The sequence below is a fragment of the Nannobrachium achirus genome, assembly GCF_963921795.1.
Source record: "Nannobrachium achirus genome assembly, chromosome: 20".
Lineage (NCBI taxonomy): Eukaryota > Metazoa > Chordata > Actinopteri > Myctophiformes > Myctophidae > Nannobrachium > Nannobrachium achirus.
In genome coordinates, this window is record NC_137827.1 from 37,637,076 (window position 1) to 37,649,134 (window position 12,059).

Genomic DNA, 12,059 nt, shown 5'->3' on the forward strand with positions numbered 1-12,059 from the left:
TGTTGCTGCAGTTAAAGAACATGAGCTTGCTTTATTTATGACTCACCTTGATATCAAAGAAAGCAAGGGAGCCAAATGTAACACACTGCTTAAGGTTTTAATTTGGATGTGTGCCCTGCAAATTGAAACGTGTCACTATTTGGGCATATTGTTTGCCTTGTTTGTAATGCTGTGCTTTTTGAGAATAAAAATCCATGCATTGAATATACTTGAATATTGTTTTTATTTATTTATTCACTTTAACGTATTTAAAATGGAAAATGTGTTTTTTATGGGCGCCCCCCCCTCCCCTCCCCTGGGGGGTGGGCTTCTCGATGGGGGGGGGGTTAGGGGGGGGGGGCACCTCGTTGGCATTTCGGCTGGCATTTCGCCTATCCTGACCCTCATTCCTGGGTACGCCCCTGCATTTTAGCATGAAACCGAATAGAGCTCAGGGCTGTTTTGGTAAAGGTTGGCAGTAACTTGGCACAGATTGGAAGGAGTGCCAACTTATCTGTAGGTAAGAGGAAGATTGAGAAAAAATAGATTACAACACGCTAATAATAAATTATGGATCTCTAAATCCATAGTTAAAATAAGACAAAGAGACCAAAGGACGTATCTTTGATTGCTGTATTTGAGAGGAGTCAGACAAGGTAGACAGACAGTTCTAAATCTCTCCCCACCCTAACGGCAGGACAGAGGATTCTCTCTCTCCCAAAATGGAAGTTTAACATGTATATAAAGAGTACAGTTATGACAGTAAGAAGTCGTGGAACTTATTCATTTGTTCCCATATCATAACAAGGAAGTAGTAGGAACTCATTGATTCGTTCCTATATCATAACAAGGAAATAACAGGAAGAAAGTGCCACGTAGTGCTGGTTATTTTCCACCACTCGTGACTTATATCATAGTATCACAGTATATCAAAACATGATTACAGTCGGGGCAACCAAAGTTACTATGACCTGTAATCTATTAGCCTGAGCTTTACAGTATCCACAAAATGTGGTCTCTATACTGTGAGTTCAGTTCATTATGCCTTTATATGGTCATATGAGACTCATACACCAATAACATAATTATGTATCATAATTCATATCTAACAATCTATCCTTTTAATTTTTGTATGAGGTTCATATGACCTACCCATTAAACATTTTATCAGGGTAATAATAATAATAATATGAAGACTTTAATAATATTTAGAAATTCAAATTTTCAAAAAAAACTGTAATATATATATTTTTTAAAGAACTGTAATAAATCCTTAAAGTTAAAGAAACTTGACACCTTCATTCATCGTTTCTTACAGATGAATGAAGACAGAATTAAAATTGAATAAACAGATAAAAATAAAGAATAAAGAATGAAAAATGAAAAAAGAAAATATGAGTTGATCGGATGACCATTGATCGGATGACGATGATGACGATGATGATGATGAGGGTGATGATGATGACGTGGTGATGTTGACGTTGACGTTGGGGCATTGTAGAGACGTGAGGGAGGAGGACGCAGGATGCAGTTGATGTGGGGTCGTTCTTCTGGGTCTCTCAGGTGATTCCTAGGGGGGACGAAGACTTGGCCAGTTTACTGTTTCAACAACAATTTAGTTCATCATGATAGTGTTTGTACTACACATGGCATCAACAACAGTGCAACAGAATTCTCACCGACAAGGCACGATTTTTACATCGTGCCGCTGCGGTTGATTGGCTCGTGCACTGGTCTGGCCGGGCCTCAGGTCGTGGTTCGTCTGCACCCCATCTCAGTCAGGTGGTTCTCAGTTGACCCGATTCTCCTCCTTCCCCACACTGCCTTCCTCCTCTCTCCGTCAGCGTCAGCCCATGAAACAGAAATATTTCAAATTAAGTTTCAAATAAATCTTAAATCGATGAAAAACCAAATTAAATAAATTAAAATCAAATCAAAATGAAATTAAAATCAAAATGAATCCTTAAACACTCCCCTTTTGTTACAACTTATAGTTGTGACATAACAGTTATAATAAAATAATTTAAATTATTGAAATCAATGAAATGAGCTTTAAATCATACACTACAGTACAGTACAGTAGCAGCTTGGGCACAGGGGAGTCAGTGATAAGTAATACGCCTCAGGGGCGAGAAGCGACCTTGTGTCTAAAGGTTGTTATGGTAACCAGGGACGTGACGTTCCAAAACAGAGATTTCTGGGTAATGAAGTTCTTAACAGTAAGAGAACAGGACAATTAAACAAAATACCATAGACAGTAAACAATCAGAACGTTTACGAAAAATAGGAGAAAGGAAAGTCTAAACAAGACATGTTCCCAAAACAATTCTCTCACACACAGACCATCTGACCTTGAAGGCTCCAGGTGGTTTCTCAGACAGGCACACATACGCTGCACTCAGAAGTGCACACACACTCACATACTGGGTCAGAGACACAGAGTTAGGGGGGGGGGGGGGTTGACAAGATGAGGGAGGGGGGGCGGCATGCACGCCCGCACACTCTCTCAGAACACCACTCACACGCACTTCCCCAAAATTCGTGCACGCCCTCACACATACAGTAGCCTACGGCAAACTCATTCTCACAGAGAACTCATTCATCATATAAATGAAATTATACTATAATACACACCCAGAAGCCTCTGGAGGTTTTAAATCTTAACGTTACAACAGTTTAAATGAATTTAGGCATCAATAATTTTAGTTAGTTATTCTTAGTCTTAAATCTTAACTTTAATTTCTCAGAGACATTTTAAAACGTCTTAAAAGTACTTAATATTACAGAAAACAGAACTGGTCAGTAACATAGTCAAAGATAAAATATTTGTTTCTCAATTTCCAATGGCTGGGCCAAGCCATGAAAGTGAGAGACCTAAATAAACACAGTATTATCGGTACATAAACAGATAACTGACAAATACTGACCATTTCATATGGTCCAGTCATAACAAGCTATAACCACAAACTGACTATGAGCACGGTTTTAATCAGGCTGACTAGAAAGCACACGCCCTAGGTTATAAGCCCAACAAACAAATAATGACAAAAACAACTGTACCGAAAAAAGTTAAAGTTTGAAAATCAGTATTGTCTCCTCATCACGACGAGAGAGGGAGACCAAACCATGAGAAATAGATAAAAATAGAATAGGGAGTTTGTACACACACCCTTAAACTTTGTAAGAAGAAACAAAGAGATTTACGAGTTACAACCATTCAGTATCTATAGATAAGGGTTAATTTACGACGCGTGTCAAACCAAAACGTTATTAGGAGCTATCGGACTCCTCCAGACGGAGGGAGAACATAATTCACTAATCATCTCAATTATCATAACATTAACATCGTTAATTCAAAATTCAAAGACACGACGCGTTACAGGGATTTAGTAAATATGTACTTATCTTAATCACTTAGGAATTTGCCGAGCGTGGAAATCCCAGATGCAGCCCAGGACCGGGGGAGTATCCAACCTCAAGGAAGACGGTCCAACACGGTCCGCTGCTCCTGGGGGTCCACGCGGTTCCACATTAATCCAAAATAAGATAACACTGTTGTCCAAATAAAAACCTTTGTCTGAAAATACAGCAATTATAGAGATTTTCCTGGCTGGTTTCAGATACGTGTTGCAACATTGTTCCACCGGGGGAGAGAAAGTGAACTTTAAATGGCTAACAGCCTGAACACTTATCCGTCCCTCAGTCGGCCAATGTTACAAACAGTATCCGGCTCGAAGGACCAATTAATAATAAATTATGGATCTCTAAATCCATAGTTAAAATAAGACAAAGAGACCAAAGGACGTATCTTTGATTGCTGTATTTGAGAGGAGTCAGACAAGGTAGACAGACAGTTCTAAATCTCTCCCCACCCTAACGGCAGGACAGAGGATTCTCTCTCTCCCAAAATGGAAGTTTAACATGTATATAAAGAGTACAGTTATGACAGTAAGAAGTCGTGGAACTTATTCATTTGTTCCCATATCATAACAAGGAAGTAGTAGGAACTCATTGATTCGTTCCTATATCATAACAAGGAAATAACAGGAAGAAAGTGCCACGTAGTGCTGGTTATTTTCCACCACTCGTGACTTATATCATAGTATCACAGTATATCAAAACATGATTACAGTCGGGGCAACCAAAGTTACTATGACCTGTAATCTATTAGCCTGAGCTTTACAGTATCCACAAAATGTGGTCTCTATACTGTGAGTTCAGTTCATTATGCCTTTATATGGTCATATGAGACTCATACACCAATAACATAATTATGTATCATAATTCATATCTAACACACGCTGTAAAAACCAAGATAGCAATTATAGAAACTAGGGATGTTCCTAGCGACTAATTTCACTGACGTGTACACGACCGTTTTGTAATCGAATACACGATTAATCTAAAATTAATTGTTTTCTTTTTTTTTTTATTGTAATTTCACACAGAAAATAGCCAAAACTGAGCACTTCGATCTATTAGGGCAAACCTCGTTTGAAAAAAGTATCAAGAGTATATAAAAGCCTTTTAAAATGTTATATAATATTGAAATCTTGCTCAAATTTATCAATTACGTCATTGCGTGAATCTGGGTCAGTAATAATTAGCGCATCAGTCTCAGCTGGGTCGCTCCAACAGCTGATGTCTGTCTGACTGGAGTCGCTATAGTAACTGAGCAACAGCTCTCCATACTCAGCCAATGTATGATTAAGCATTCTCCTTGGCTTGTTCTCACCTCAAAATATGGATTAATTCATGGACCGGATCACAGATGCAGCGTGCAGGCGAGTGATTCACATCCAGTATGTTTAAGATACACGTCGCTTAATTGCCATTAATTTACTTGCGCAGCGGACAGCCTGCCTGGTGTGTGGCTGCGTGTCAGCGCGACCACTGCAGCGCGCAACAGTCAGTCAGACTGACACAGACAGTCATGCTCCGCAAATCAACCAAGGGATTGCTTAATTTCAGGCGCGGGCAATCCATTAAGGCGAAAAGGCCGTCGCCTTACATTTATTCTGTTGAAAATGTAAAATATAGCCCCCAAAGCACCCCCAAGCACCCACAAAACTTAAAGAATGTTGCTCAACCCCCCTTGCCCACTCGCTGGGGAAGGCAGCCAGCCAGTTCATTGGGATGTAAATTGAATTCTGGTCGCCTTTTCCTCGCCTTTTGTTCCTGCGCGTCTTTTGTTATAATGGTGTTACGGGGCAGGGGAGGGGATTTTGGGCCATTATCACCTCTACCTGGCTGAAAGGTGGGATACTGTATGTTGCTCTCAGACTAGCCTTGATTCATTACTGACTGAACTCCAACATGAGACCACCAGCTAAGAAGAAGTTCACCCAGAAAAGACGCTCCAGTTCACCGCCGCCAGCAAAAGCAAGCCGCCTTCTGAAGACCTCCCTGCCGCCGCTTTGGAGCCGCCTTCGCCGCCTTCCGAAGACCTGCCTGCCGCCGCACGCAGCACCGACAGCAGGGGCCGAGGCAGCCTGCTTCCCGGACACAGAACCAGGCTCAAGCGGCAGCAACTCACCGACAGCAGCGGGGAATACACTGCATGCTTTTATGACAGGCTGCAGCCGACATGCTACTTTTATTGACCTTCAGAAAGAGAAATATCCACACAAGAGAGAAGAGACCCCTTGAACTTGAACGTGGTTGTGACACAAGGTGGAGTTCAAGAGCTAATGCTGTTACTAAAGTGCACGAACTTTATGACGTTATACTAGACCTTTTGAGTAATTATGTCACGAATCTAGGTCCATCATGTGAAGAAGCAAATGCATTGTTAACTAGGATACAAACAAGGAAGTTTGTTTTCCTTCTCGTTCTCTTTAAAAACCTGTTTTCTAGTTCTGATGCAGCAACCAATGGCCTGCAGTCTAAAAAGACTACTGTACCAGACGCTATAGATTTAATTGATGGTCTCAAAAGACAGCTGTCAGCGATTAGGTGTGATGAAAATAGCTTGAAAGGATATAAAAGCATCCTGACCGAAACAAATGCTTTATGTGCCGAACATGCTATTGTAAAGTGGGATAGATATGCAGTTAGTACAGCTCGAAAATGCTTTGTTCCCTCTAAATTCAAAGATAGTATCATTACCACTACCCTGGGAAAACAATCAAGAGTCCAATGTGAAAAGGATTTACGCATCATTTTAAACCAGATCGTAGGCTCTTATGGTGTCATGACGTCTGCTAGTGTATTCTTAGCAACTCCCCGTGCTGCTAATGTAACTGATGCTGATGTAACTGAAATGGTAGAAACTCTCAATGTCTCTGGCAGTGTTTTGGGTGTTGCTGCAGTTAAAGAACATGAGCTTGCTTTATTTATGACTCACCTTGATATCAAAGAAAGCAAGGGAGCCAAATGTAACACACTGCTTAAGGTTTTAATTTGGGGGAGACCACTAGGGGTCGCAAATGGAGTAAGACGCACGTTGCATCGCTGAGCTCCCGCAACTTTAATTTTACGATAAAACTGACTCCTTTTACCACATTTGGTTGATTTTTCCTCGCTAACCCCTTCCCCACACGACCCCGTCTACTTGTGTTGGGTTTTTATTTGACCAGAACTTTCCAGAAGATGTCTGACCGCAACAAACCGCCGACGCGGCAGGATAGCAGGAGGCCTGAGGGTGCTGCTAGCACTGGCTCCTCCGAGCTAGCCGCCGTTGCTAAGATGATTGAGCAATCAATGGAACAACTCCGAGTCGCTCTCACCAACGAATTCAGAAATACCTTTGCCGCCCTCGAATCCAGACTAGATAACCATCAGATGGCCATCTCTGACCAGGACCAGCGCCTGGTTACAGTCGAGGATGGGCTAAACCGCTACAGCGACCGCATGGAGGAGGTGGAGGCTAGGTGTTCCTCCATGGAAGAAAGCTACAACAAGCTGATGTCCAGGATGATCTCGCTCGAGGGACGAAGCAGGCGCTCCAACATAATTTTAGTTGGTTTGGATGAGTCAGTTATGCCTGGTAGTGGTGTACAGCCCACTGATTTCTTTGCAGAGGTCTTGGTGGACATTCTGGGCAAGGACGTGCTTCCCTCGCTGCCAGAACTGGACCGTTGTCACAGGGCGCTGACTGCCAAGCGACCCCCCGGCTCCAAGCCCCGAGCGGTCATTGCTCGTCTACACCGCTACAAAGTTAAGGAGGCCATTGTACGAGAGGCTCGGAAGAAGAGAGGTTCCCTATCCTACAAGGGTAAACCAGTTCTAATCTTTGAAGACCTATGCCCGGAGGTGCTGGAGCAAAGATCTAAATACCGTGAAGTAATGAGCGGCCTATGGCGCCAGGGCTTCAAGCCGTCTCTGCTTTACCCTGCACGGCTCTCCATTACCACCAAAGACGGCAAGAGGAAACAACTATCGTCCCCCAAGGAGGCTGCTGCTTTCTTGAAATCCCAGACCAGAGCTGCTTCAGCGTCACCGCCGCCGGGAGGAGAGGATGGGAGAACCACCTCGCCGCCAACAGAACCGGGAGGAGGAGATGACGGCGCTACCTCGACACCAGCGGAGCCGGGAAGGAGGGATGATGTGGCCGCATCGACATCGAAGCCTACGGGGCCGCCAGCGTCGTCTCCGGGGCGAAGCCTCGCTCTCTCACCGACGATGAGTTCGCCCTCCAGACCTGCTAGCCTCCAGCTAACCTACTGAGCGTAACGTTTTCTCTCTTTATTCTCCCACTTTTTACCTATTAGAACGTATTAGTTAATATGGACGGTAATATGGCTTAAATAGCCAGGTCATGTCGACATTTATTTTTTTCTGGTCCACTTTTTTCTTTGTTTTCACTTTGCTACCACTATCGCGCCTAGTACCATACTTTCCCCTTTTATTTACCTAATTGACGTTTTAGTTCATGTTTGTCATTATGGATGGTACTAGGACTAATATAGCTTGTACACGTCGACATTTGTTTTGTTTCTTTTCCACTTTTTGATATCTTTATTATTACGACATTTGCTCTGTCTCTCGCATTGCTGGGGGAGCTAACCGCCATACTTCCCGTGTTTTGTTTTTATTTATTCATAATCCTCTGTCGCTATTTAAATGTTCCTGTTTCGTGGACAATAGTACAAGAGCATGTGGTGCTTTACGTTTCTGTCCGATGCCGTTGGAATGTTTTTATTGACGTTTTCTTTTTATAAATGCGGCCCCTTTTTACTTAGCCTATACGTTTTTTTTATTAGCATTGTTGTTAGCCACATCGTGGCTGCTAGCCGCTTGCTTGACTTCCGCTTCCGGGTCGCGGCCGTCCGGCCACGTCATCACCCGTGAACTCTATGTGCCGGCAACATAGCGCCCCCTCTCGTTTCGACGGACTAATTGCACCACATTATACTGCAGGTTACGGTGGTAACCCTGGCTCTTTGAGACTAGTTCTTTTTTGGCTTTGGGATTGATAGCCTTAGGGATGTTTAAGTGCCTTTTTTGACAGACTGGATATATTTCTAAGTGGAATAGCTTGTTCAATGCCTTATTTATTTTACTTTTTGGAACTTCTGATATTTATTTGTTTTTCATTTTTTTATAACCAATGCTGTTTTTATTATTTATAATTACCCGTATATACTTTCAACAGTTTCACAGTATTTAGGGGTTTGTTGGGGGGGGTGGGGGGTGGGGGATTGTTTTGGTTTTCTTACTGGAAGAAGTAAGCATTTCGAGCTGCTTTATTCTTGGTGCGTGGATGCGCATGCATGTGTCCACGCTTGTGGGCGCATGCGTGCGCACTCATGTATTCATGTATATGTTTTGTTTACACATTTATATATGGTTGTACATCCTGTTGGGTTTTTTTTTATTTTATTTATCCTCTTTCTACAAATATCTTTGTTTGCTCTGTTCATGGTGCATGGGTGCGCATGCTTGTGCTCACGCTGTGTGTGCATGTATGCGCATCCTTGTGCATATTAAGAGTACATATGGGTACATGGGTGTACATCCTTTCTTTTTTTATATATATATAATTTTTTATAACAACCTATACTTCTTTTCTTCATCCTTCTCTTTTGTGGTATTTACCAGTGCGGGAGTGCGGCTTTTGAGAGGTGTAGTCTTGCATTGGGTGTGTTTGAAGGTTTTCAGATAAGATGTTTGGTCCCTGTACATTTGGGGACATGCCCCTCTCTTGTAGGGCGTTTCTATGTTTCTATGTGTTCTACGTACTGTATGTGTTATATGTTTCTTTTTTGTTTAGCTCAGGTCACGCAGGTTTGTTCTCTTTGATGGGCGGGGATGACATGTCCCCTGGCCTCTCTAGGCCTAATCTGACTAATCTATTGCTCATTCTCTATGGCCAATATGGATAATATAAAGCTTTGCTCCTGGAATGTCAGGGGCCTACAGAAACTAGCTAAGAGGAAGGCGGTTCTATCCTTTTTAAAGAAAGAGAACGTTTCTATTGCTTTTCTACAGGAGACTCATATGGAGGCCAAGGATATTGTTAAGCTTCAAAGGAATTGGGTGGGACAGGTTTTTGCTACCGCTTATTCCTCATTCAGTAGGGGCGTGGCTATTCTGTTCAATAAGAATCTTGCTTTTAAATCCCTTGTTACTACAGTGGACAGCCAAGGCCGCTATGTTATTGTCAAGGGTGTTCTTAAAGGTAAAGATATGACATTCATGAATGTTTATGCACCCCCTGGGTACTCACCTGATTTTCTATCCAAGGTTTTTGCAGAATTTGCAATCCTGGCCACTGGGGATTCGTTTGTGGGGGGGGATTTCAATTGTCACCTTGATCCCTCTATGGATAAACTCCCACCTAGTACGACTCCCCCCACGAGGCAGGCCAGGACTCTTAAATCTTTATGTTCAGACGTTGGATTTTCTGATGTCTGGAGAGCCCTTTGCCCGTCCGATTTGAAATTTTCCTTTTTTAGTGCTCCTCATACTAGCTACAGTAGAATAGACTATTTCTTTATCCCCTCCTCTAAACTGTTTTTGGTCTCCTCCTGTACGATCGGAAGTATTGTTTTATCAGACCATGCTCCTATATATATGACTTACTCTCTTTCTGAGGAAAGGGCACTATCAAAACGCTGGAGGTTTAACTCGTCTCTTCTTAAAGATGACAGATTCATTTCTTACTTTTCCTCGGAATTCAAAGTGTTCTATTCAATTAACTCATCAACCACAGATGACCCTTCTCTCCTTTGGGAGACGTGTAAAGTATACACTCGTGGATTGATTATGTCTTATGTTGCCTCCAAGAGACGTAAAAAGGACGAACAGCGCAAACTCCTCGACTCCAAATTGGCTGATCTTGTGCACCAAGCCCAGACCTACTTAAAGAACTTACTGCCACTCGTACCGCCTTAAATACTCTTTTAATTCAAGACTCTGAGCATTCTTTGAAATATGCCAGACAGAGGATGTACGAGTTTGGGGATAAGCCCGGCAGGTATTTAGCTAACTTGGCTAAAAAGAGAGCTGACTCTCAAACAATAGCCGCCATTTCGGACTCCAATAATGTTAGGTCTTTTGATACCAAAACTATTAACAAGGAGTTTGTTCTGTTCTACTCTAACCTTTATAAGACCGAACAGTCTGATGGTGCCCCTCCGGAAGATATGTTGAATTTTTTAGAAGACTTGCGCCTCATTAATACTACAGATGCCCAGAATACTATGTTAAATGCCCCGATTACTAAAGAGGAGGCTCTGGCTGCCCTGAAGTGTATGCCCTCGGGGAAGGCCCCTGGGCCGGACGGGTTCGGATGTGAATTTTATAAGGAATTCAACAACATTCTTTTAGACCCCTTATTGGCTATGTTTAATCATTCGGCTGAGACCGGGATATTGCCTCAGTCCCTACGTGAAGCTAACATCTCCCTTCTCCTCAAGAAAGGAAAATGCCCCGAGAAGTGCGCCTCCTACAGGCCTATTGCCTTGCTTAATTCTGACCAGAAACTGCTCTCCAAAATTTTGGCTATGCGCCTAGAAAAAGTGCTCCCTTTCATTATTAAAGAAGACCAGACAGGTTTCATTAAAGGACGTAACTCCCATGACAATATGAGGAGACTTCTCAATGTCATTCAGCTGTCTCAGAGCTTTGATCACGACGCTATGGTGCTCTCTCTTGACGCGGAGAAGGCGTTCGATCGCGTTGAATGGCCCTATCTGTTCTTAACGCTTGAGAAGTTCGGCATAGGTGAAAATTTTATCAACTGGGTCAAAGTTCTCTATAATTCTCGTAAGGCAGCAGTTCTGACAAATGGCCTTAGATCTGGCAACTTTCCCATCCAACGGGGGAATCCTCAAGGAGACCCGCTCAGTCCGCTGCTTTTTGCAATTGCTATTGAACCGCTGGCGGAAGCAATAAGACAGTCTGCCCGGATTCCTGGTGTTGTGATCGGTGAAAGGGAGCACAAAATTACTCTTTACGCTGACGATGTATTAATCTTTCTCTCCAGACCCCGCACGTCTGTTTTATGTCTGACGCAACTGATATCTAGATTTGGCGCCTTCTCGGGGTATAAGATTAACTTAACTAAGTCTGAAGCTATGCCACTTGGAACATTAACTTCTATCCCGAACTTATCTGAACCCTTTCCTTTTCGGTGGTCACCCGCTGGTTTTACTTACTTAGGGATTTCTATAACACCTACATTCGATAAGATGTACCAAGCTAATTTCCCTCCTCTCCTAGAAACCATTAAGACGGATTTAGTCAGATGGGCCCCTTTACCGCTTTCTTGGCTGGGTAGAATAGCCCTTATCAAAATGAACGTTCTCCCGAGAATACTGTATCCCTTACAAATGGTTCCTGTTTTACTGTCAAACAAGGTCATAAAGCAGTTAGAGGGTTGGTTGAGTTCCTTTATTTGGAATGGGAGGAAGCCTCGCCTGAGAATGGCCAAGCTTCAGATGGCCGGTGCGGATGGTGGTTTAGATCTGCCTAATATTAGGCTTTACCAACTGGCTGCACATCTCAGGGTGCTTACTGGCTGGCGTATTCCTGACCCATCTTCAATTTGGCTCGATATTGAATCCTCTCAATCTAGATGCTCTCTTTGGAACTTATTGTTTATCAAAGACTTTAAATCTGTGAAGGAACTATGT

At 42.8% G+C, this 12,059-nt stretch overlaps 1 protein-coding gene across 1 annotated transcript in view; it reads left to right on the top strand.

Annotated features, from left to right (window-relative positions):
• Positions 1-10,188: 10,188 nt before the first annotated feature.
• The window catches only part of LOC308306131 (putative phospholipid-transporting ATPase IA), a gene marked incomplete at its 5' end in the record, with an annotated part of 59,601 nt that continues 57,730 nt past the window's right edge, over positions 10,189-12,059 (top strand). The window contains one exon of the mRNA XM_080751030.1: positions 10,189-10,305. Within this exon, the coding sequence (XP_080607156.1) occupies positions 10,189-10,305 (117 nt within the window). The remainder of the gene's footprint in view (positions 10,306-12,059) is intronic.